We start from the raw sequence: 27093 nt of genomic DNA, 5'->3' as shown, positions 1-27093 counted from the left end.
AGCTCCCATTGCTCGGTCCCTGCTCCTGCCAACCTAGCAGTTGGAAAGCACATCAAAGTGCAAGTAGATAAATAGGTACCACTCCAGCGGGAAAGTAAACGGTGTTTCTGTGCGCTGCTCTGGTTCGCCTGAAGCGGCTTAGTCATGCTGGCCACATGATCCGGAAGCTGTACGCTGGCTCCCTCGGCCAGTAAAGCGAGATGAGCACCACAACCCTAGAGTCGGCCACGACTGGACCTAACGGTCAGGGGTCCCTTTACCTTTATGTCTGCAGTGCCGGATATAAGTTCTGCACATGCCTAGACACCGAAAACTGCATCTGCACAGAAGCGATTTTCAGTGTCTGGGCATGCGCAGAAGCAATTTCCGGTGCTGCGGACATGCGCAGACGTGATTTCCGGTATCTGGGCATGCGCAGAAGAAGCGATTTCCAGAGCAGCAGAAGTGAGTCCCCACGCCGCGCTGTGCCGGTTTAGTGCAGCGCGCTGGGACTTGCCAAGAGGGCAGCTTGGTTTGGGGGCGTCTCGGGGGCCAGTTAAATGGCCTCTGTGGGTTGCTTCTGGCCCATGGGCCACAGGTTGGCGGACCCTGGCTTACATCAGATCATGTACAGATTTGTAGTGAATGAACGAGGGCACACAGAGATACTAGGGGTTATTATAGGCCCTGGAAACAAAACAAAACAAAAACCCCAAGCCCTGTAGCTTTTGCAACAGTGGGAGACTGATCTAATGGTTCCTAGTCTCTGTCTAATCTGGCTTGTGGGCCAAAATGAAACTAAAGTCAAATCACAGAGCAGTCCAAGGAGCTGAGAACTTCTGAATTAGCCAACCAACTGGGCGGGATGTTGGTGGGATGCGCAGGGGAGTGGTCGATCCTGATGACCCCGCAGAGACTCCCCCCTCTCCAAATTTGCCACAGAGCAGGGAGGGAGAACCTCCCCCCCTCCAGATGACGCTGGACTCCAACTCCCATCAGCCCCAGCCAGCGTGCGAGGAAGCAGCATACAAAAGTATGAAATAAATGTTTTGTTTCGGCGGGGAAGTATCCCACAGAGGAGCCGTACTGCCCGTCTCCCGTCTCCCTTACCTTTGTGATTTCCTTGTAGGGCTCGCTGTACAGGCTCCGTATCCTCCGATGCTCGAGGAATTTGTTATCCGAAGGGCCAGGCTTTGCCCCTTCGACAGTGAACTGGGTGCTGTAACTTGTTTTGTGGTTCATCTTCCCCTCCGGAAACTTGTACTGGGGCTTGACCTTGATGGCTTTCACCGGCTTGACGTCTGTCCAGGGTTGGAATTCATTTCTGAGGGGAAGGGGGAGAGCTTGAGTGAGAAGCGGGAAATCAAAAGAACGGCTAAGAAATAGAATGGCTTCAGTAGCTTTCTATTTGTACACACCGTTATGCTGAGCAGTGTCGGTTGTTTAATTGACACCGAAGGTTTTAATGTGGGGAAATTCCACTGGAGTGGTCTTTGAGTTGATAATTAACTGTTGCCTGCTAGCTAACATGTGAGTGTTTAACTTTAGATCAGGTGGCAAAGGTATTCGGTTGCAAATGTGCTATCTTGGAAGGGTGCTGGCTAAGTCTTTGCTCTCAGGCTCTGTGGGAGTGAGATGCTACCCATAACCTAAGATGCCGCACAGCCTAAGGGGCTGAAATGCAGGCAAAATGGAGTCCGTGAGAGAGAGAGCTATGTTAGTCAGCTCTGATTGTAAGTTTCTTTTATTTCTAAGAAGACGGGGCTGTGTTTGACTTGCACACGATGGAATTATGGAAAACCAATAAAAAAATAATTGGCACACACAAAAAGATATTGTATGGAATTATTTGGACGTATCTTTGATTCTTTCATTCTGTTTTTGAAGAAAGTTCTGCAAGTAAAGTTTCAACAATCTAATGGGTCTAGACCAGCCTTTCTCAACCTGTGGGTCCCCAGATGTGTATCTGAAGAAGTGTGCATGCACACGAAAAGCTCATACCAAGAACTAACTTAGTTGGTCTTTAAGGTGCTACTGGAAGGAATTTTTTTTGTTTTGACTGTGGGTCCCCAGACGTTGTTGGACTACAACTCCCATCATTCCTAGCCAGCATGACCAGTGGTCAGGGATGATGGGAGTTGTAGTCCAACAACATCTGGGGACCCACAGGTTGAGAACCGCTGGTCTAGACGATGTTTCACTCCAAAAGGAGCAAGTCTTTATGTATCCAGTGACTTCACACTGAGCAATATTAATATCTGTGATAGACACAGAGGGCTCCCCCACCCTCTACCCAAGGGTTTGGGGGAAGAGGCTGTTGCCATGTCAGGTTGCCTGGTCTTTCAAAACTCAAGAGCCAGAGCTGGAGGCTACAGAGTGATCAAGGGCTGGAGCTTAGTATCACTTGGTAGGGGAATTAGGTGGTACTGGGCTGGTCCAAAAGAAGATCCTGGTTTAGATCAAGGGCGGACCACTGACACTGGAAGACAAGAAATTGCCTTGTACTGAGTCTGACCATTGGTCCATTTACCTCAGTGTTGTCGGCACTGACTGGCAGCAGCTCTCCAGGATTTCAGGCAGAGGAGATGCTGAGATGAAACTTGACAACCTTCTGCACAAAAAGAAGGTGTTTCCCCATCTCCAGTAGGTATGTCTGTCTCATGCTTGTGGGGTTCAGTGGCACTGTCAAACTGAGGCCACTGACAGTGGAACCTCGGTGGTCGAACGCTTCAGAAGTCAAACGTTTCAGCTTTCGAACACCAACAACCCGGAAGCAAATTCTTCAGGTTTTTTTAACGCACCTCGGACGTTCAATGGCTTCCGAGGTGCATTTCTCCATTTTTTCCAATGGATTTTGCCAGGCTCCCATTGCGCCTTAGTTGTCGAACGTTTCGGAAGTCGAACAGTCTTCTGGAACGGTTTACGTTCGACAACCGAGGTTCCACTGTATAAGTCTCCCCCCCCCCTCTGTTTGGGGAACTTTTATTTGTTTCAGTGTTTTGTACAGCCTCTCTGGAAGTCATTTAAATGAATAATTTGGATTTTCTGTGCATCCTAGTTCCAATCTACAGCGGAATGCGTTTTGCTTTTCATATGTTTCAAACAGCTGGGTTTTTTTAAATAAAAATTGAGATTTCCCAAGCTTGGGAATGTCACAGTCCTATTGTTTTCCCCCTGTTCTTTTAGATGCAGCCATCTTGTGCTATGCCACACCTCTAGGGCAGCCATTTTGTGTTATGTCATGACCCGTTGACAGCCATTTTGGCCCCCATAGGAGCCATTTTGTGACTGGTGTCTATGACCACATCCTCAGAAGACCTCACAAGGTCAGCCAGCATTTCCGCAGCCCCCCAACACGCTCAAGGGCTGTGTGCCTTTGGCATCCATACTCCAAAAAGTCACTTATTTCATTAGTTTATAACAGCCAGAACCAGTAAGCCGGCCAGAAATTGAGGGGATGCTGGGGAATATTCCCATCCTCGTCCTTGAGGGGCGGGGAGAAGAATCCACCGACACAATGTGATATGGATAAAAGAAGTCACTGTAGACTGAAATGTGGAAAAAGGAGACTTGATTCAACACTACAGCTGAGCTCAAAATGGCTGCTGTCCGTGGTTCCGTTCTTCGCTGGTGTTCCCCCAAAATGTTGTCCTCCATGCACCCATTCCCCAAACACTTTGGTTCCTGCTACTGTAATGAAGGAGGCATGTATTCCTATTTTACTGTTTTTTGAGTACAGTGGTACCTTGGGTTACATACGCTTCAGGTTATAGACTCCGCTAACCCAGAAATAGTGCTTCAGGTTAAGAACTTTGCTCCAGGATGAGAACAGAAATCGCGCAGCAGCGGCCTGTCAGTAGCGGGAGACCCCATTGGCTAAAGTAGTGCTTCAGATTAAGAACAGTTTCAGGTTAAGAACGGACCTCCGGAACGAATTAAGTACTTAACCTGAGGTAATACAGTGGTACCTCAGGTTAAGTACTTAATTCGTTCCGGAGGTCTGTACTTGAACTGAAAGTGTTCTTAACCTGAAGCATCACTTTAGCTAATGGGGCCTCCCACTGCGGCTGCACGACTTCTGTTCTCATCCTGAAGCAAAGTTCTTAACCTGAAGCACTGTTTCTGGGTTAGCGGAGTCTGTAACCTGAAGCGTATGTAACCCGAGGTACCACTGTACACAAAAGAATGCAAATTTATCTCTGCATCTTTGTTTTTTTCGCTTAAAGAAGGTAGATGGGGTGTGTGTTTGTGCTGAGTAAATCTTTCCCCCCTGAAAAGTAGGGTGGTAGGCCAAATAAGTTTAGGAACCCCTGTTCTAAAATAGCAATGAGAGGTAGGATGTGTTGCTGTCAAACATCTCTGAGTTTCCACCATCCTCAATGGAAAATAATCAATGAGAGTTGATGGTGGACTGACCAATAAGGTCTGCTTTATTCCCTTCCCCCTTTTCAGGATGATCAATCCACTTTGCAATCCATTTGAGTGACAGCAGACCGTGATGCTGCGTCCTTCCTCCAGGGGAGAAACACACCCATTAATTAAAACCTAGCCGGTTGTTAATATTCAGTGCACACTCCAGGCTAGCGGCAAACTGCTTGCAAAGACCACACCGCAAACACCACAAGCAGCCAATGTGTGTCTGCACACATATGATTTTCCCCCTTGCATTAACGGCATCCCAGAAGGGAGATTTGCATGTAGATCAGGGCTCCACTCAGTGGATTGAGATCTGCGTGCACAACAGGTCGTTTCTAACAAGGAACTTTGGTCCAAACCAGCCTTCCTCAGCTTGGTGCCTCCAAATGGCTTTGCGGACAAATTCGCCGTTCTGAGCGCAATGCAAAGTTTTGCTTGTAGACCTTTAAAGCCCTAAACGGCCCTATATATCTGAAGGAGCATCTCCACCCCTGTTGTTCAGTGCAGACACTGAGGTCCAGCTCCAAGGGCCTTCTGGCGGTTCCCTCCTTGTGAGAAGTGAGGTTACAGGGAACCAGGCACAGGGCCTTCTTGGTAGTGGCACCCAGTTTGTGGAATGCCCTCCCATCAGATGTTAAACAGATATACAGTTATATGATTCTTAAAAGACACCAGGGAAGTTTTTAGTGTGTGGTGTTTTTTTGTTGGGAGCCGCCCAGAGAGACTGGGGCAACCCAGTCAGATATTATGATTCAGTTACAGATAGGTAGCCGTGTTGGTCTGCCATAGTCAAAACAAAAAAATTCCTTCCAGTAGCACCTTAAAGACCAACTAAGTCAGTTCTTGGTATGAGCTTTCGTGTGCATGCACACTTCTTCAGATACACTGAAACAGAAGTTTCCAGACCCTTCTATATAGTGAGAAGGTGGGGAGGGGTATTACTCAGAAGGGTGGTGGGAATGGGTGATGGGCAGATAGCTGTGATGAGCCTGTTGACGACTCTTAACGACTGCAATAGGTCTTACAGGAAAAAGCAAGGGGTGAGAAGGTGAAAAATGGCTTTGTCACGTATAATGAGATAAGAATCCAATGTCTTTGTTCAGACCAGGTCTCTCCATGGTTTTAAGTTTGGTAATAAGTTGCAATTCAGCAGCTTCTCTTTCCAGTCTATTTCTGAAATTCCTTTGTAGTAAAACAGCTACTTTGAGATCTTGTATAGAATGTATCTATGTATAGATATTATGATTATGATTATGATTATTACTGTACTACTGCTGTGGTACTTCGGTTCTCAAATGTCTCCATTTATGAATGTTTCAGAACCCAAACGCTGAAAACCTAGCCCTTTACGCCTCAGTTTTTGAACATTTCGGAACTCAAGCCGTCTTCCAGAATGGATTATGTTTGAGAACCGAGGTACCACTATATTATTATTATTATTATTATTATTATTATTATTATTATTATTGCTATTGATAGCTACTAGCAGGGCTGGATTTAGGTATGATGAAGCCCTAAGCTACTGAAGATAACGGGGCCCTTTATATGTCCAGCTGTCCTTTGTCAACAGCAAATTGTCGCTGATTTTTGTGTTGAATATATGGTATATGGTAATTTATGGACCTAACAGGTACAGAAACCCATTTGCACATGTTGCCATGCAACCCGTCCATGCAGAATGCAGGCACCCTATATATAGAAATGAGCAAACCAGTGATATTTTAGGGAGCAGGCTAGCAGGCGGAGCCCATGACTTACATCCTAGGAGCCTACACAACACAAAACACTGTTGCTGTATGTAGGTTTTATTATTTTTTTTATCTTATATTTTGGAAATGTACATCCAGGTTTTCCCCTCTCTGATTTTTTGGGAGGCCCCCAAAAGAGTGGGGCCCTAAGCTATAGCTTGTTTAGCTTATACAGTGGTATCTCGGGTTACAGATGCTTCAGGTTACAGACGCTTCAGGTTACAGACTCCGCTAACCCAGAAATAGTACCTCGGGTTAAGAACTTTGCTTCAGGATGAGAACAGAAATCGTGCTCCGGCGGCGTGGCAGCAGCAGTAGGCCCCATTAGCTAAAGTGGTACCTCAGGCTCAGAACAGTTTCAGGTTAAGAACGGACCTCCGGAACGAATTAAGTACTTAACCCGAGGTACCACTGTATCCGGCACAGTGGGAGCAGAGATGCTTTTGAACACCAGTTGCTGGAAACAGCAAGAGGGGAGAGGGCTCATGGGGTTGAATCTGGCTTGCAGATTTCCCAGGGCCATCTAGTTGACCCCTTGCCTTTCCGAGACTGAAACCCTCTAGCTGTCACTCCTACCATCCTAAGAACATCAGAAGTTCTGACAGCGGCCACCTGGATGCTTGTGATGAAGCCCAAATGCAGAACCAGGAACAACTCTCCCCTTCAGTGGTTTCCAGCAACTGGTGTTCAGAATCATTGGAAGGGACCACCTGTTAGAATTCCTGCTCCATGCTTGCAGTCATGGGATTGTTGTCTTTCACATAACGTGTTATGTTTTGACTCCACAGAGTGGGAAGTGATGGAGACAGGATGTTTGTGTGACTGTGTTCCATGAAGTGGGACTACAGTGGTGCCCTGCAAGACGAATGCCTCGCAAGACGGAAAACCCGCTAGACGAAAGGGTTTTCTGTTTTGGAGGTGCTTCACAAAACAAATTTCCTATGGGCTTGCTTCGCAAGACGAAAATCTCTTGCGAGTTCCTGCGGGGTTTTTCCCCTCCCCCCCTTTTCCCCAAGCCTCTAAGCTGCTTATCAGCTGATCCGCTAAGCCGCTAAGCCGCTTAACAGCTGATCCGCTAAGCCGCTTATCAGCTGATCCGCTAAGCCGCTTAACAGCTGATCCGCTAAGCCCGCTAAGCCGCTAATAGTGCTAATCCGCTAAGCCGCTAATGGGCTTGCTTCACAAGACGAAAAAACCGCAAGACGAAGAGACCCGCGGAACGGATTCTTTTCGTCTTGCGAGGCACCACTGTATTGTCCTTTGTTCATTTTCTCTTTGCTATCTGATGCTAGAGAGAGAGGGAGCCATGTTGCAGTGCTCTGTGTGTGTTTATATGCAAATAAAGTAAGGTAAAGGTACCCCTGCCCATACGGGCCAGTCGTGTCCGACTCTAGGGTTGTGCGCCCATCTCACTTAAGAGGCCGGGGGCCAGCGCTGTCTGGAGACATTTCCAGGTCACGTGGCCAGCGTGACGAAGCTGCTCTGGCGAGCCAGCACCAGCGCAGCACACGGAAATGCCGTTTACCTTCCTGCTATAAAGCGGTACCTATTTATCTACTTGCACTTAGGGGTGCTTTTGAACTGCTAGGTGGGCAGGAAATAGGACCGAAAGTTGGGAGCTCACCCCGCCGCGGGGATTCGAACCGCCGACCATGCGATCAGCAAGTCCTAGGCACTGAGGATTTACCCACAGCGCCACCCGCGTCCCAATAAATAAATAAGTAAAAGTTCAATAAGTAAATAAAGGAGATTAGCCAAAATGCGGAGTTGCTGAGGTCTGTTACGCAAGGTGCGCAGACTCTGCGGATCCCTAAGTGTGCCGGTGTCGGTGGGCATCGGTCGCTGTGATGTTCGGGCTGAAGAAAGCTTTTGAAGCTCCCAAACGAAAGTCCAGGAAGAAGAAGAAGAGTTTGGATTTGGTATCCCGCTTTATCACTACCCTAAGGAATCTCAACGCGGCTAACAATCTCCTTTCCCTTCCTCCCCCACAACAAACTGTGAGGTGAGTGGGGCTGAGAGACTTCAGAGAAGTGTGACTGGCCCAAGGTCACCCAGCAGCTGCATGTGGAGGAGCAGGGAAGTGAACCCGGTTCCCCAGATTATGAGTCCACTGCTCTTAACCACCACACCACGCTGGCATGTATCTCTGCCAGGGTCCTACTCGAGTGTAGGCTGAACTCCTGACCCCACCAGGATCATCTAGTACAAACCCCTGCAATGCAGGAAACATTTGTCCAGTGTGAGGCTCGAACCCACAACCGTGAGATTAAGTGTCTTGTGCTCTAACGGACTGAGCTATCCAGGTCATCCAAGCATTGTGGTCTTCAACCACAAAGGCAAGAGCATCACCTTCATGGCTGACAGCCATCGATAGCCCTCGCCTCATCCATGAATTTGTCTAATCATCTTTCAAAGTTTGGCGGCTATCCCTCCTGTGGCAGAGAGTTCCGTAGTTCAACTACTTCATTCTTTTTTTCTCTGTCCCAAATCTTCCAACATTCTGAACGAGATGCATTCGGGATACCGGACTAGACGGGCCATTGGCCCTGATCCAGCGGGCTCGTTTCATCTTCTTGCAGGACGCCAGAGGCATCGATTGATGTTCCCTTGGTAGCAGAACACTGAACCTTTTAGTCTGAGAGTGGAAGGGAATTCTGAATGGGTTCTTCCTTGAAACCCCTCGAGTCCAGTAGCCCACTTTCCCTACTTCCCTGGCCCTAATGCAAAGATGAGGAGGGGGACTTCCAGGCAGGCGCTGAAAGAGGCACACCACCGAGTGCGCCTTCATTAAAAAGCTCTGCCTCGTGCGCATCACCGAGACAAAAGGCACATGAATAATGTAGCGTGCAGGCGGCAGGAGCTAAGAATAAGTACAAGCCGAATGGAGCTCTACAACTGGTGTGGGGCCCGACACGCGAGTCGTGTTTCGCTGTACGGTGGTACCTTTGGTTAAGTATTTAATTCTGTTCTTAACCTGAAACTGTTCTTAACCTGAAGCACCACTTTAGCTAATGGGGCCTCCTGGTGCTGCTGTGCCGCCGGAGCACAATTTTGTTCTCATCCTGAAGCAAAGTTCTTAACCTGAGGTACTATTTCTGGGTTAGCGGAGTCTGTAACCTGAAGCGTATGTAATCTGAAGCATATGTAACCCGAGGTACCACTGTAGTTGTTTTTTTAAAATTTATTTAATCATTTTTTCGATACAAACAACAACTGCAAAAGACACATACAACAAAAACGATAATAACAATAATGACACAATTTGACAATTCAGATCTGAATACACTGATATACCTATGACTACATCTTTTAAACAATATTTCCCCCCCTCTCTCTCCACCCCCCACTGTCCGCCTTATTGCTTAAATATTTATTCCAGATTTCTTCATATGTATCCATTCTTAATTTGCGGCGACATGCAATTCATTCGTATGCAGCTAATCTGTCCATATTATCAATCCGTGTGCTCAACTGAATCTTTTTGCGGCTCTTCCAATTCAGCAAAACAATGGGGGTTTTTTGCTTCTAATATAGGACGATACATCCATTTCTTTTCTGTTTCGCTGTAGTGAAATTAAGGGAGATCAACAGTATTGCCGAAGGCAGCCTTGCCCACAGTAGCAGAACCCGGATGATATACCCACAACAAGGATGTTCGCTGGAGGCGCAGAGGCCAGCAATGCATTCAGCAACCGTCCCCCCTGCGCATGCTCACTGAGTTTGTATCCTCTGGGCCAGGTGTGGGGAACTCTTTGGCCCTCCAGATGTGTCTGAGCCACAACTCCCATCACCCCTGGCCATTGGCCATACTTACTGGAAGTTGTAGTTCAACAACACCTGAAGAACCCAAGATGCCCACACCTGCAATCTTGGCAGACTCAAATCATGAAGCCTTTAAGAGAAATGGGTCAGTGGTGGTTCAGTGGCTGGTGGTTCAGACCCACCCAAGGACGGTTGTGAACATGGGGGTTGGGCTAGATGACCCTTGGGTGCACCCCAGCTCTGCAATGCTATTATGCTATGATTCTATTGGGATGCGGGTGGCGCTGTGGGTTAAACCTCAGAACCTAGGACTTGCCGATCAGAATAATAATAATAATAATAATAATAATAATAATAATAATAATAATTTATTATTATTTATACCCCGCCCATCTGGCTGGGCCTCCCCAGCCACTCTGGGCGGCTTCCATAAAAACCAAAAATACAGTAAAATATCACACGTTAAAAACTTCCCTGAACAGGGCTGCCTTCAGATGTCTTCTGAATGTCAGGTAGTTGTTTATCGCTTTGACATCTGCTGGAAGGGCGTTCCACAGGGTGGGCGCCACTACCGAGAAGGCCCTCTGCCTGGTTCCCTGTAGCTTTGCTTCTCGCAATGAGGGAACCGTCAGAAGGCCCTCGGCACTGGACCTCAGTTACCGGGCAAAACGATGGGGGTGGAGATGCTCGTTCAGGTATACTGGACCGAGGCCGTTTAGGGCTTTCAAGGTCAGCACCAACACTTTGAATTGTGCTCGGAAACATACTGGGAGCCAATGTAGGTCTTTCAAGACCGGTGTTATATGGTCTCGGCGGCCGCTCCCAGTCACCAGTCTAGCTGCCTAGAAGGTCAGAGGTTTGAATCCCCACGACAGGGTGAGCTCCCGTTGCTCAGTCCCTGCTCCTGCCAACCTAGCAGTTCGAAAGCACGTCAAAGTGCAAGTAGATAAATAGGTACCACTGCAGCGGGAAGGTAAATGGCGTTTCCGTGCGCTCCTCTGGTTCATCAGAAGCGGCTTAGTCCTGCTGGCCACATGACCCGGAAGCTGTACGCCGGCTCCCTCGGCCAATAAAGCGAGATGAGCGCCGCAACCCTAGAGTCGGCTACGACTGGACCTAACAGTCAGGGGTCCCTTTACCTTTACTCCCATAGAGACTACCTTACACTGCGTTGAAAACCAAAATCACATTTGGATGGAAACTGTTTCTCAGGCATCTAGTCCTGGTCTTTATAACCCTGTACCTTCTTCCAGATGGCAGAAGCTGAAAGAGATCATTTCCGGGGTGCGCACTATCCTGCGCTATCTCTGCAGCTTTCTTATGGCACCTGGAAGCATAGATTTGATCCAAGGTGGGAAGAGTGCGCCCAATTATTCTCTGCTCAGCTTCCTTCCTGTAGGCTGCCTCCCCCTCTCCAGCCCTGATTAAACCAACCACCATTGTATCATCTGCAAACTTAATGATCTTATTACTGGGGTATTTGGGGGCACATAGTTCCCTTGCTTCTCCAAATGAGTCAGTACAGCATGTACAGCATGTAAAGCATCCTCCATAGTAGCCCTCGATAGCCCTCTCCTCCATCGTGAATTTGCCCAACCCTCTTTTAAAACCATCTACATTGGTAGCGATCCTTGCCTACTGTGGCAGGGAGTTCCATAGTTTAACTACGTGCTGGATGAAGAAGTACTTTCTTTTATTGGTACTGAACCTTCCAACCTCCTGTTTCTTTGGATGTCCACAAGTTCTAGTGGTTTGAAAGAGGGAGAGAAATGTTTCTCTGTCTGCTGCCTCCATTCCATGCATAAATTTACAAACTTCTGTCATGTCCCCTTTCTTTCTTTCTTTCTTTCTTTCTTTCTTTCTTTCTTTCTTTCTTTCCCCAACGTAGTGCCTTCCCCAGCTGTGGCTGATGCAAACTGTTGTCCAAAACAGCTGGGTTGGTGAGAGGTAAAAAAACTGGCAGCTGAGCCCCCTCAAAAACTCTGGTTGCTATGAAAATCTGAAGCAGCGGTATGTTTGTCAAGTCTCTCCCTGGAAACGAAGGGCGAGAAATGCATCCCAAATAGTTTGGCTCATTCCAGACCACTTAGAAAGCTGGACATTGGCACATGCAGAGTCTAAGATGCTTGGATGACTGAAAAATCCGAAAGCACGACTTACGGCTGTCTTGCTGAAGGAAAGCAAGTCTGGACTTCCTGGTCCCTGAATTGGAGATTGTCTGGGACCCTCACCCCTTAATTTCAATCAGAGAAGAAAGATGTGATGCAGATTTAACAAGAATAATACACGTTTGATATGTTCCATCTGCAAGATGCACATTTTCAGCTAAATGAATCTCCACCAAACCAAAAAGTCCAGCCAGCTCCACCACAACTGCTCCCTCCAGATTTCCTTTCTCAAACTCCAACTCTCCTCAAAACTCAAAGGTTGGTGCAAAGGCTCCTGGGTTTACCAGCCGTTTTTGTGTTCCTTCTGCGCCATTTTTGCAGTTTCCCCACAGGTTTTGGGCCAGTTTTGCCAGTTTTGGGCCTTTTTCCAGTTTGAACTGATTTAGTTAATTATTTCCTGGCACCACGCATAGCGCTGAGGTCTCACGCAAGTCAAACGCATGGAAGTAGGGATGCACCTGCCCACATGTTTGCATTTGAAAACTACAATTGTGTGGATGACATAACTTCAGCAAAGCAACTACCTGTTTGCTTGCCAATCTCTTCACTCGACAGCTTCCATCTGCAGAACTGGCAACATTTGTTGTTGTTGTTTAGTTGTGTCCAACTTTTCATGACTCCCTGGACCAGAGCACGCCAGGCACTCCTGTCTTCCACTGCCTCCCACAGTTTGGTCAAATTCATGTTGGTCGCTTCGAAAACACTGTCCAACCATCTCGTCCTCTGTTGTCCCCTTCTCCTTGTGCCCTCCATCTTTCCCAGCATCAGGGTGCTCCAATACTTTGGCCACCTCATGAGAAGAGAAGACTCCCTGGAAAAGACCCTGATGTTGGGAAAGATGGAGGGCACAAGGAGAAGGGGACAACAGAATACAAGATGGTGGGACAGTGTTGTCGAAGCTACCAGCATGAGTTTGACCAAACTGCGGGAGGCAGTGGAAGACAGGAGTGCCTGGCGTGCTCTGGTCCAGGGGGTCACAAAGAGCTGGACATGACTAAACGACTAAACAACAACAACAAAAGCATTCTCATTTAGGAAGGCCTATCCAGCTATGCTGCCATGTCTTTTAATGATTTTTAGCTACCGTATTTTTCACTCTATAGGATGCACTTTTCCCCCTTCAAAAATGAAGCGGAAATGTGTGTGCGTCCTATGAAGTGAAGACACCATAGCCCCGCGGCCCTCTCCTGGCAGGAGCCTCCATAGCCGCGCATCACCTCTCCAGCCGGGAGAGCGCGCGCGGAGCTAAAGCAGCCCCCCGCGCCCCTCTCCCGGCTGGAAAGGTGACGCGCGGCTATGGCAGCAGCCTCTCCGCTGCGCCTTTCCGCTGCTCCCTGACCTGCTCTTTGGGGCTGGTGGTGGGCTTCCCCCCGCCAGCCCCAAAGAGCAGGTCGAAAGGAACCCCTCTCGCTCTCCAGGCTTCCAAGGTAGCCGCCTGAACCTTAAACGGCACCTTGTTTTAGAGCGGGAAAACAAGAGGGGGAAAATTCTCCCCCTCTCTGTGCAGCGCCTCCTGCCGCTTCGCTGAAGGGGCGCTGGGCAGAGAGCGGAAGAATTTTTTCCCCTTGTTCTCCCCCCTCTAAAACAAGGTGCGTCCTATTGTCCGGTGCGTCCTATGGTGCGAAAAATACGGTAATTGCAGATTTGGATTCTTTTCGAATGTCTTAAGTTAGTTGTTTGTAAGTGGGTTGTTTTAAGCCAATAATCTCATTGTTTCATCCTTTCTGTCTTGCACAAAAAGTGGTGGCCCCTCTCAGCTCTCACCTGGGAGCTTCCCCTCCTTCTCCCAGTCTCTCACCCTGGGGGAGGGGGTCTTTCCTTCCCTGCCTCTCAGGGTCCTTATACCACCTTCATGTGTATGTAATCCTTGGACCCCGATAACAGGCCAGAGCAGAGAACACCAAAGGAAAACAAAAGAGAAGAGAAAGGAGAAAGGAGATAAAAGGAAGGAAGGAAGGAAGGAAGGAAGGAAGGAAGGAAGGAAGGAAGGAAGGAAGGAAGGAAGGAAGAAAGAACTTTTCCTTTTCTGCCTGTCAGTTAAATAAAAGAAATTATTCAATACATTCCCTCTAGGATGACATTCAGCTATTCTACTTTCTGTTAAGCAATATTTCCCCAATCTTCAGACCCAAACGTCTGAATTTGTTTTTAACGGATAATTCCATTGTTTTATTCTTTTTGTCAATGGGTGGTATATAATTTTTTTTCTTCCAATAATTTTTTAAAATTTTCTTTACATTACCTATTCTTTCATACCATATATTTATCAATATATAAACCTTTTTGCCCTGCTGAGCTTGTGACCTCCCTCCATCCCTTCAGTTGGTATCCCTTATCAAATTCTTTTCGCGTATTTTATCATCACATCTTATCTATTTTACATTGTAGGAATTACTTCAATCCTGCTAGTATTTTAAAGTTTTTACAGCTGTCTTTTAAATATTCAATAAATTTACTCCAATTGTCCTGAAATCTCTGCATGGTATATAATTTTTAATGAAACAAATTGCTATGAGCACGCTTTCTGAACTTATCCTGGTGGCAGGAGCTGGGATGTGATGCAAAATCTGATCTCTTTGAAAAGAAAAGAAAAAATAATGTACATGCACAGACTAGGCTTCGCTGCAGCAATGCCTCAGGAAAGCAAACTAGGAACTCTCTGTCGTTTCAACACCACAAACGGATGACCTCTTTTGCAAAAAATAAAAAATAAATCCCAGAGCCCAGTTTCTCAGACTACTAATTTAGCCCTGCTTCTCCCCATGTCAAGAATCTCTGCAAACATCAGGGCCGCTCCCAAAGGTCTCAGGGGAGTCTGCAAGGCCGGCTGAGAGCCTCGAAGCAGATGGCGAGATTGAGAGTCATCTTTTCTTTGTTTAATTAGCCATCCATTATAAAAGGACTCGGCGACTGAAGTGGAGGCAGCAGTTGACAGGCTTTTGCTGTGTCACAGGTGGTGTTTGTGGGAAAGCCATCATTAAAAGAGAGGGAGGGGGAAAAATCAGTGTCAACCATCACATTCTAGATAATGTGCAACGAAGCTTTGCAGACACTCTGCTTAAAATTTAATGCGTGCCAAGGTTTAGTCCTTGTGGCTTAGTCCAAACTAACACTCCCTTTATTTCTGTTTGATCCTCTCCCGTCCCAGGGGGAGAAACAGCCTTTGCATGTCTCCTGTATATGCACAAGTCCTTATCAGTTTCCCCGTTCATAACACTAAGGGGGACATCCAATACGCTCGACGCTGTTAGTAGGCGCAGCAAAAGTTTCCCCTCTTTCCTCCACCTGAATGTGCCCCACAGCTCTGCTCTGGAGGAATAGGAGAACCCCCAGAACAGATTTAGGGGATGGAGACGGGGAGAACACGCAAGACGAACAGTCATTAAACAGACTGGGAGTCATTCTGGACTCACAGTTGTCCATGGAGGCGCAGGTTAATTCTGTGTCCAGGGCAGCTGTTTATCAGCTCCATCTGGTACGCAGGATGAGACCCTCCCTGCCCACAGACTCTCTCGCCAGAGTGGTGCATGCTCTAGTTATCTCTCGCTTGAACTACTGCAATGCGCTCTATGTGGGGCTACCTTTGAAGGTGACCCGGAAACTACAACTAATCCAGAATGCGGCAGCTAGACTGGTGACTGGGAGCAGCCGCCAAGACCACATAACACCGGTCTTGAAAGACCTACACTGGCTCCCAGTACATTTCTGAGCACAATTCAAAGTGTTGGTGCTGACTGTTAAAGCCCTAAACGGCCTCAGTCCAGTAGACCTGAAGGAGCGTCTCCACCTCCATCGTTCAGCCCGGACACTGAGGTCCAGCACTGAGGGCCTTCTGGTGGTTTTCTCACTGTGAGAAGTTAAGTTACTGGGAACCAGGCAGAGGGCCTTCTCGGTGGTGGCACCCGCCCTGTGGAATGCCCTCCCATCAGATGTCAAGGAAATAAACAACTATCTGACTTTTAGAAGACATCTGAAGGCAGGCCTGTTGAGGGAAGTTTTTAATGTGTGATGCTTTATTATGTTTTTAATATTCTGTTGGGAGTCACCCAGAGTGGCTGGGGAAACCCAGCCAGATGGGCGGGGTATAAATAATAAATTACTATTATTACTATGATGATGATGATTGCTTTCTCCTGCTCTGGAGAGTAGGAACCAAACCAACATCTTCAAGCTATCAGAAAGGAGATTCTGACTAAACATCAGGAATAACCTTCTGAGAGCGAGAACAGTTTGACATTGGACTCCCTTGGAAGGTGGAATGGACTTTTGTTGGATGGCCATCTATCAAGTATGATCTAGTTGAGGGTTGGACTAGATGACCCCTGGGTCCCCCCCCCAACTCTACAATTTTGTGATTCTATGGCAGCTCCCTGTGTTATCAATATGATTCCTAATCTGGGGAAGAGGCTCAGTGGCAGAACAACTGCCTTGTATGCAGGAAGTCCCAGGTTTGAGCCCCAGGATCTACAGATATAACTTGGAATCCCTAAAGAGCTGCTGGCAGTCAGTGTTGACAACACTGATCTAGATGGACCAGTGGCCTGATTCACTGTAAGACAGCTTCCTAGGTTCCTACGAATTGCAGTGCAAGAAAGGAAGAAAGCACGCGTCGCTTAAACCAGAAGCGACGAGCCCTTTCTTCGGCCCAAGAGCTGCATTCCTCCTTAGCTAAACATTCCTGCCATAAACATCCCCTGATAAAAGGGCCACTTGGAGCTAGCGGTCATCACCACATCTTGTGGCAGGGAGTTCCACAGGTACGCAGGAATCTCCCCATTGCCGTCTACTGTAGGAGAGGACCAGTCCAAGATATGCTTGTGGTTGAAGCAAAGGAGAAGATGTTCCCATCATTCAACTCAGAGAAGTTGACTGGTGGCGGAACGCTATTTCAGCACCGGACAGCACCCTCGTGGAGGAGGTAGACAAAAGCAGGTAAGAGGGGGAAGACGCAATGACCCGTTTCTACGTCCCACCACCCTCACAGGCATGGTTGATGGGAATGAAGGAGAGGGTCTTCTCTGTGGTGGCAGCCCTCAGGCAACTTTCGAACTCCCTCTCTGGAGAAGTTCCTCCTTTCTGCCTTTCTGCCGGCACATGAAGACCTTTGTTCCAACAGGCTTTAGGGAACTGACTGCCTTTCATGAAAGAGTTGGTTCTATCCCACTTTTATTGCAATTATTTGTATGGTTTTAATAGATTAGATAAAAAGGTAAAGGACCCCTGACAGTTAAGTCCAGTCGCAGACGACTCTGGGGTTGCGGCACTCATCTCATTTTACAGGCTGAGGGAGCTGGCGTTTGTCCGCAGACAGTTTTTCCAGGTCATGTGGCCAGCACAACTAAGCCGCTTCTGGCGAACCAGAGCAGCGCACGGAAACGCCATTGTTTCCGCTGGAGCGGTACCTATTTATCTACTTGCACATTGACGTGCTTTCGAACTGCTAGGTTGGCAGAAGCCGGGAACAAGCAACGGGAGCTCACCCTGTTGCGGGGATTTGAACCGCCAACCTTCTGATCAGCAAGCCCAACGCGTTCAGTGATTTAGACCACAGAACCACCCGCATCCCAATAGATTAGATAGATGGTTTTAATTCTATCAGTTGTTTTTCAATTATTATTTTTTCTATGTTTCTAGCGGTTCTTGTTTTTATCTGTATGCTGCCCCTGTCGGGGAAGAAGGCGGGGGGATAAAATTAATAATAAGCAGTGCTATTTTTCTGGGGAAAGGGGTGCCAGAATTCACCATGAACACCTCCCTCCTTTTAGAATGGCAATGGCGCCCACCTAAGAGGTGACAGAACTGAGTACCATCTGAAAAAAGTAGTAGTAGTAGTAGTAGAAATAATAATAATGGCCCCCAAAACTCCCAACACCTTGCTGTCCCTGCCTGAGGCAGCTGTCTCATTTTATTTTATTTTATTTTATTTGCTAGCCCTGGAGAATGAGTGTAAGAGAAAAAATGGATAAAGTGGTGCCTTAGGTTAAGAACAGTTTCAGGTTAAGAATGGACCCCCAGAACGTATTTTTCACTCTATAAGACGCACCAGACCACATGACGCACATAGGTTTTGGAGGAGGAAAACAATAAACAAAATATTCAGAATCTCAGAAGCCAGAACAGCAAGAGGGATCGCTGTGCAGTGAAAGCAGCAATGCCTCTTGCTGTTCTGGCTTCTGGGATAGCTGCGCAGCTTGCATTCGCTCCATAAGACGCACACACATTTCCCCTTACTTTTTAGGAGAGAAAAAGTGAGTCTTATAGAGCAAAAAATATGGTAAGTTCTTAACCCGAGGTATCACTGTACTGTATTTGGAACTTAAAAATGAAAAGCGTAATGCTGGTGGTCAACAAAAGAGGCTTCAAGACACTCTCAAGGCAAATCTAAAAAAATGTAGTTTCAACACTGACAACTGGGAAACACTGGCCTGCGAGTGCTCCAACTGGAGAACAGCCTTTCCCAAAGGTGTCATGGGCTTTGAAGACGCTCAAACTCAGGACACAAGGGAGAAATGTGCCAAGAGGAAGGCATGCTTGGCAAACCCTCACTATGATCAACTCCCACCCGGAAACCTGTGTCCCCACTGTGGAAGGACATGTGGATCCAGAATCGGCCTCCACAGTCCCCTATGGGCTCACTGTGAAGACCGTGTTCATGGAAGACAATCTTACTCGGCTACAAGGGATCACCACAGAGGAAGAAGCTGAAGTCAGCAGATAACCTGCTGAGTTACTCCCACAATATTTATTGATGTGGGGAGGAGTGGAGCAAGCGAGAGACAGAGAGAAAGCAGTGCAAATTATGGATCAAGAAAAGCCATCAGGATAATTTGAATCCTTATGGACCTTCCATCCATCACCAGGCACTTTCTATTACAATTATAATTTGCTAGATGCTGCTCCGAACCTCCAGGGAGCACGGGAAAAGATGCAAGGGATCTCAAGGTCAAGGCCAACAGGAAATCAACCAGACAGCCTGTTAAAAGGGGAGGGCTCCTTCATCACCAATTACACTCATCCAAGGATAACAATGGTGCCAACCAGAATGAGCTTAGTCCAACCTAGCTCAAATATAATCTGATAGACTGTGTGGGAAGCTCCCAGAGATAAAAGGAGAGATTAATATAAGAGTAATCGGGATTCCTGGTGCATGCCAGGGTGCTCTGGGCTCAGTCCTTTACCTTCTAAGGTTGACATATCAGGCTACCCAATTTTTGTGCATGAAGTCTCAGCCGTGTAGGAAGAAATTTGGCATGGGGACTCAGCACTCTTTCAGATCCTGATTATCATCTTCCAAAGCAACTGCTCTATTCCAAACTTAAAAATGGAAAGCATAATGCTGGTGGTCAACAAAAGAGGTTTAAAGACTCTCACAAGGCAAATCTTAAACAATGTACCGTATTTTCCGGCGTATAAGACGACTGGGCGTATAAGATGACACCCCAACTTTTCCAGTTAAAATATAGAGTTTGGGATATACTCGCCGTATAAGACTACCCCTCTTCCAATGCACACCAAATAAAAATTTAAAAAACCAGTCTCCAGTCCGGCTCGCCATCTCAATCCGGCCTGCAGACAGTCCAGGAATCAGCGTGTTTTTACATGAGTAGAATGTGCCCTTTTATTTAAAATACATCTCTGGGTTATTTTGAATTGAAATTGAAATACTTTATTGTCACTTGTACAACTTGTATACAGTGAGATTACACGAGCACTTCCCAAATAATATAGTCCGGCCCACCACGTGGTCTGAGGGACAGTGGACCGGCCCATGGCTGAAAAAGGTTGCTGACCCATGGCCTGGACAGCTCTTCTCTAAAACATTGTGATGTCCTCTTGCAAGACTCTGGATATGAGCTACAGTTTGCAGGCAGGAATTTTGCAAAAGTTTGCATGTTGACTACACAGATTTGCCATGATCTGAGCAGCTCCTGGAAAGCTCACATGACGTCCTTTTGGAGGTCTTTGTTGCCAGATTTAAGAAAATGCAGGCTTCATGGCAGTGGCGTAGCGTGGGTTGTCAGCACCCGGGGCAAGGCAAGTAATTTGCGCCCCCTAACCCGTGGATTTGCGCCCCCTAACCCTAACCCCCAGATGTTGCGCCCGGTGCGGCCGGCCCCCCCCTGCACCCCCCACGCTACACCACTGCTTCATGGGATGGGGAGGGCAACAGGTAGTAGCATTCAATAAGGACATATTCAAAATACAAGAATGCAACAAGCCTGGAAACACTGGGCCATGTGACTAGCCCATTCACAAGAATGAGTTTCACAGGTCTGGGAAAAGCAGGGTGTGCCAAACTCATTCACAAAAGTGAGTGCCAGCAAGTGACTGGTTTTTGTGAGAGTTTGTGAAGCAGCTGTGATCTGCAAGTAACAGGACATGAGATTTGGTCTGATTTGGCATTCAATAAGCTTTTAATTACACCCACTCCTTAGGAGTGTATGTTTATTTGTTTGCACGTTCTGCAAGCCTCTGAAAAGTCATTTTCACCCCCCGCACACTGCACCAAAACTATTATTCATCCTTCCTCCTCCATGCCTGAGATCTTACTCTGCTTGCGGATTTGTTAACCGGAAAGAATCCGAAGGAAAATGACGGAGGGTTCAAGTAGCAGCTATCTTGGTGAACAGCTGTGAGCATGAGTGGTGAGGGCTGACAAAAAGAGCCTAGAGATTGTAGCCAGCGGTGGCTGATCACCGCTGTGATTGGTAGAACAGAAGGCAAGGAGCAACCAAGATGTTCGAGGGTCTGGACACCAAGCCTGATGAGGAACGGTTGAGGGAGCTGGCCAACCAGATACCTCCAGATACCTGAAAGGTGTGCGGAAGAGGACAACCAAGATGGTCAAGGGTCTGGAAACCAAGCCTGATGAGGAACGGTTGAGGGAGCTGGCCAACCAGATACCTCCAGATACCTGAAAGGTGTGCGGAAGAGGACAAGCAAGATGGTCAAGGGTCTGGAAACCAAGCCTGATGAGGAATGGTTGAAGGAGCAGAGCATGTTTAGCCTGGGGAAGAGGAGACGGACAGAAGACGTGGCAGCCATCCTCAAATATCTCAAGGGCTATCCCATGGAAGGAGGTGCAAGCTTGTTTTCTCCTGCTCTGGAGGGTAGGACTTGAACCCACGGCTTCGAGTTACAAGAAAGGAGATTCTGACTCAACATCAGGAATAACTTTCTGACGGTAAGAGCTGTTTGACTGTGGAACAAACTCCCAAGAGAGGTTGTGGGTTCTCCTTCCTTGGAGGTTTTTAAGCAGAGGTTGGGTGACTATCTGTCCTGGATGCTCTAGTTGACGTTCCTGCATTGCAGGGGGTTGGACTAGATGACCCTGGGACCCCCTTCCAACTCTGCAGTTCCATAATTCTGTAAGCCCAGCCAGAGCCAATGACTGGCAGAGGCAACTAATTCTAGCCTTGTCCCCATCCTCTTCCTTCTATAAAGGCTAAGGTGAGCCTATGGAGGAGGAAGCTGATAGGCAGATAGGAGGAAGGCAGGCAGGCAGGCAGGCAGGCAGGCAGGCAGGCAGGCAGGCAGGCAGGCAGGCAGGCAAAGACTGGCGAGAGAAGAATGAGGTTAGTGGGTCAGAGCTGCATTTGCCCCAATGGACCACCCCCTCCCCGGGGCCACTGAGATGCAAGGAGGAGGTCTCAGCACTGAGAACCCCAATGACTGGAAAGCTTTAAAAATAATAATCAGAGGGAGAAGTCACTGTTTTTCAAAGAGCTCACTGAAGATTGAGCATGTTCAGTAGCCAAGGAACAACAACAAATTAATTACATTTGTATACTCCTCTATATCTGCAGGTCTCAGGGCCATTAGAACAACAACAACAACATCAAATTATTAATTAAATTTGTATACCGCCCTATACCTGCAGGTCTCAGGGCCATTACAACATAAAGCCACAATATAAAAGCACAAAATACATAATAAAAACGAAAATGAAAACAAGCCCTTCAGATATATCTGCTGCGAAAGAAAGCTATAGAAAGGCAGGAAGTGGAATGGAATATGTTCGTGCTGTATCTGTTGCATAAATGATGTTTAGAGAGGAATGTGGCAGGAGGTGTTTTTGGGTCCTTAGGACTGGAGGTAGGAAAGGATTCAGAGCCTCCATTTCAGGGGGCTGGACTAGATGACTCAGGGCGTTGGCAGGAGGAACCCTCTCCGGCAGCTGGGGCAGGGTGAACCACCCTATGGCGCACGCGTGATGTCCGTACAGTGCGCGCATGTGCGGCATCCCTTGCACTGTGTGCATGCGCGGCAGCCCATACGGACGCTATGCGAGCGGCACCCATACTATCTGTGCGCGCCCTCGGCCGCTCTACAGCTAGGGGGAGGCAGGGGCCATCTTGTCATTCACACACACGCCCCAGAGTGGCACCTCGGCCGTCCCACCCCCTCTGCCCCCCACTTTGTACGCTCCTGTCTCAGGGTCCCTACCAACTCTCCAGTTCTATGATTCTACCTGCAAAGGGCCCTCTGAATGCATTCATTATCTTTTCTAGCTATATATTATGTTATTGAATTGAAATACTTTATTGTCGCTTGTACAACTTGTATACAGTGAGATTACATGAACACCCCCCACTCAGCTCTCTTAGTCTTAATTCCCCTCGTATTCTTGGTATCTGAAGAAGTGTGCATGCACATGAAAGCTCATACCAAGAACTAACTTAGTTGGTCTTTAAGGTGCTACTGGAAGGAATTTTTTTGTTTTGACTATGGCAGACCAACACGGCTACCTATCTGTAACTTAATTCCCCTCGTTTACTGATGCACACACACCAAACCCGAAAGTCAGTTGCCCTGTTGTTATCTTTTCATTCAGCAGCCTAACACCCATGGATAGAAGCTGTTCTTTACCCTGTTGGCGCGACTAATCCTGCTTCTGTATCTTCTGCCTGAAGACAGGAGATCAAGGAAGTGCCGGCCAGGGTGTGAATCATCCCTGAGAATTTTCCTCAGTCCTGAGGCAACGTTCTTCCACAATGTCATTCAGCGGATTCACGGGACAGCCCATAATATCTTGTGCTGTATTCACCACCCTCTGTAGGCACTTCCTATCAGTTGATGTCAAGCCAGCGTACCACACCGTGATGCAGTAGGAAAGGACACTTTCTATTGTGGACCAGTAGAAGGAGATCATCAAATGTTGATTGACATCGTTCTTCTGCAAGACTCTGAGGAGATGGAGTCTCTGTTGGGCTTTCTTAACCCCCTGGGTTGTATTTATTTTCCAAGTAAGGTCTTCACTGAGATAAACTCCTAGGAATTTAAAGGAAGAGACTCTCTCTACACAGCCCTCCCCGATGTACAGCGGGGCTAGTTCTCCTCTCTTCCTCTGGAAGTCCAACACCATCTCCTTTTCTAGCTATATATTATGTTATACTTACATTAACAACGCGGAGGTTGGACGCTTCAAAAGCTGCGCTTGACATTCTCTCATTTGGCTTGTAGCCAAGCGAGGGGCTCAATCCATTTCCCCCCTCCCTTTCTGAGCTACTCTGCTGACCTCTGCACACCTGAGCCCAGAGTTCTTGCCAGCAAAGCACTTTAGGGGAGGGGAGCGTCCGTGATATAATGCAAGCCTGCACACGTCCTCCTCTTCTTCCCCGACTGCATCACATCGCAGTAACTGCAGCAGACAAGTAATTACCTGGCAATAAATTTGCGGTGCACAGATGGGGGTGGGCTCAGCAAGTTTCCCCACCCTACACACACACACACACACGGCAGGATTGAGGTTTGATGAGGCCCAAAGCTACTGAAGGTAATGGGGCCCTTTATATGTCTAGCTGCCCTTTGTCAACAACAAATGGTGGCTGTTTTTTGTGTTGAATATATGCTCTACGGTAGTTTATGGACCTAACAGGCATCTCAAGCCATTTGTGCAAAACAAAATATGTATTTTATCAAAGTAATTGTTGAACTGAAATGAAATAAAGAAGTATATTAACAGTGAAATACAATTAAGAAGAAGTACTGTATTTTCTGGCGTATAAGACTACTTTTTAACCCAGGAAAATCTTCTCAAAAGTCGGGGGTCGTTTTATACGCCGGCTACAGCAGCAGCTCCTGCAGCAACTCCCCACCAAAGGATAAAACGAGAGCAAATTAAATCAGAGAACCCCAAGCTTTCTATATGAAGCAGAAATACACTTGAAAATTGGCCCCAGAAGCCCCCGGCCACTGGGAAGTGGAGCAGATTTCCAAGCCGGACTGGAGACTGGTTTTTAAAAATTTTATTTGGTGTGCGTTGGAAGAGGGGTAGTCTTATACGGCAAGTATATCCCAAACTCTATATTTTAACTGGAAAAGTTGGGTGGTTGTCTTATAGGCCCAGTCGTCTTATACACTGGAAAATATGGTATATTAATGGTAAAATAAATATTAAGCTCTAACTTAAAACGATGTAGGGATGTGGGTGGCGCTGTGGTCTAAACCACTGAGCCTTTTGGGTTTGCCGATCGGAAGGTCGCCTCATCATTTGAACCCAGCACAACCCTAATTATTTACACACACATGGTTGCTTGCCATCCAAACCACTGAGCCTCTGGGGCTTGCCGATTGGAAGGTCGACAGTTCGAATCCCCGTGATGGGGTGAGCTCCCATTGCTTGGTCCCAGCTCCTGCCAACCTAGCAGTTCGAAAGTACGCAAAAAAGTGGTACGTACAGTGGTACGTTGGGTTAAGGTGACCCAGAAACTACAACTAATCCAGAATGTGGCAGCTAGACTGGTGACTGGGAGTGGCCGCCAAGACCACATAACACCGGTCTTGAAAGACCCACATTGGCCCCCAGTACTTTTCTGAGCACAATTCAAAGTGTTGGTGCTGATCTTTAAAGCCCTAAATGGCCTCGGTCCTGTATACCTGAAGGAGCGTCTCCACCCCCATCATTCAGCCTGGACACTGAGGTCCAGCTCTGAGGGCTTTCTGGCGGTTCCTTCCATGCAAGAAGCGAAATTACAGGGAACCAGGCAGAGGGCCTTCTTGGTAGTGGCACCCGCCCTGTGGAACACCCTCCCACCAGATGTCAAAGGAAAAAACAACTACAGTGGTACCTCAGGTTAAGAACTTAATTCGTTCCAGAGGTCCGTTCTTAACCTGAAACTGTTCTTAACCTGAAGCACTACTTTAGCTAATGGGGCCTCCTGCTGCCGCCACGCCGCCACAGTACGATTTCTGTTCTCATCCTGAAGCAAAGTTCTTAACCTGAAGCACTATTTCTGGGTGAGCGGAGTCTGTAACCTGAAGCGTATGTAACCTGAGGTACCACTGTAGATAAATAGGTACCGTTCCGGCAGGAAGATAAATGGCATTTCCGTGCACTGCTCTGGTTTCGCCAGAAGCGGCTTAGTCATGCTGGCCACATGACCCGGAAAAACTGTCTGCGGACAAGCATCACCTCTCTCGGCCAGTAAAGCGAGATGAGGGGCGCAACCCCAGAGTCGTTCATAACTGGACTTACCGTAGTTTTCGCCCTATAGGATGCACTTTTTCCCCTCCAAAAATGAAGGGGAAATGCGTGGGCGTCCTATGGGGCGAATGCAGGCTTTCGCTGAAGCCTGGAGAGCGAGAGGGGTCGTTGCGCACCGACCCCTCTCGCTCTCCAGGCTTCAGGAGAGCCGCAGCGCCAGTGCCACAAGGTCGGGGGACAGCGGGGAGGCGGAACGCCGCCATCCCACTGTCTCCCGATGTGGTTTGGAGGCTGATGGCGGGGAGACGCGTGCTTCTCCCGGCCGCCAGCCCCGCAAGCTCCGGGGACAGCTGGGAGGCGCAGCGCGTCCTCCCTCTGTCCCCGGACCTGATCTGCAGGCGGGCGGCGGGGAGAAGAGCGCTTCTCTCCGCTGCCTGCCCCGCAAGCTCCGGGGACAGCTGGGAGGCGCAGCGCATCCTCCCTCTGTCCCCGGACCTGATCTGCAGGCGGGCGGCGGGGAGAAGAGCGCTTCTCCCCGCTGCCTGCCCCGCAAGCTCCGGGGACAGCTGGGAGGCGCAGCGCGTCCTCCCTCTGTCCCCGGACCTGATCTGCAGGCGGGCGGCGGGGAGAAGAGCGCTTCTCCCCGCTGCCTGCCCCGCAAGCTCCGGGGACAGCTGGGAGGCGCAGCGCGTCCTCCCTCTGTCCCCGGACCTGATCTGCAGTCGGGCGACGGGGAGAAGAGCGCTTCTCCCCGCTGCCTGCCCCGCAAGCTCCGGGGACAGCTGGGAGGCGCAGCGCGTCCTCCCTCTGTCCCCGGACCTGATCTGCAGGCGGGCGACGGGGAGAAGAGCGCTTCTCCCCGCTGCCTGCCCCGCAAGTTCCGGGGACAGCTGGGAGGCGCAGCGCGTCCTCCCTCTGTCCCCGGACCTGATCTGCAGGCGGGCGGCGGGGAGAAGAGCGCTTCTCCCCGCTGCCGGCCCCACAAGCACCTGGGGGGGGGGGAATAAATTTTTTTTCTTTATTTCCCCCCCAAAAAACTTGGTGCGTCCTGTGGGCCGGTGCGTCCTATGGGGCGAAAAATACGGTAACTGTCAGGGATCTTTTACCTTTTTTTAAAAAAAAATGATGTAGGTTTTATTTGCTTTGTTTTTCCTCTTATGTTTTGGAAATGTACACCCAGTTGTTTTTTTTCCTTTAATTTTTTGGGGGGCCCCTAAGAGTGTGGGGCCCTAAGCTACAGCTTGTTTAGCTTATATGTAAATCCTGCACAGTGTGACCGCCAAGACCACAAAACATTTGGCTCCCAAAACATTTCCGAGCATAATTCAAAGTGTTGGTGCTGACCTTGAAAGCCCTAAACAGCCTGGGGCCAGTATATCTGAAGGAGCATCTCCACCCCCATCGTTCAGCCCGGACACTGAGGTACAGCTCCGAGGGTCTTCTGGCAGTTCCCTCCCTGCGAGAAGTGAGGTTACAGGGAACCAGGCAGTCGGTAGTGGCACCCACCCTGTGGAACGCCCTCCCACCAGATGTCAAGGAAATAAACAGCTATCTGACTTTTAGAAGGCATCTGAAGGCAGCCCTATTTAGGGAA

General features: G+C 48.3%; 1 protein-coding gene across 1 annotated transcript in view; it reads right to left on the bottom strand.

Moving 5' to 3' along the window:
- The window catches only part of MAP6 (microtubule associated protein 6), a 59578-nt gene that overhangs the window by 19291 nt on the left and 13194 nt on the right, over window positions 1–27093 (bottom strand). Inside the window, exon 2 of the mRNA XM_081909977.1 lies at window positions 1090–1303. Coding sequence (XP_081766103.1) covers window positions 1090–1303 — 214 coding nt within the window. The remainder of the gene's footprint in view (window positions 1–1089; window positions 1304–27093) is intronic.

This window comes from Podarcis melisellensis, assembly GCF_964234715.1.
Source record: "Podarcis melisellensis genome assembly, chromosome: 4".
NCBI classification, from domain to species: Eukaryota; Metazoa; Chordata; class Lepidosauria; order Squamata; family Lacertidae; genus Podarcis; species Podarcis melisellensis.
The sequence above is the reverse complement of the archived record's forward strand: the minus strand, read 5'-3'. Positions and strand labels throughout refer to the sequence as shown.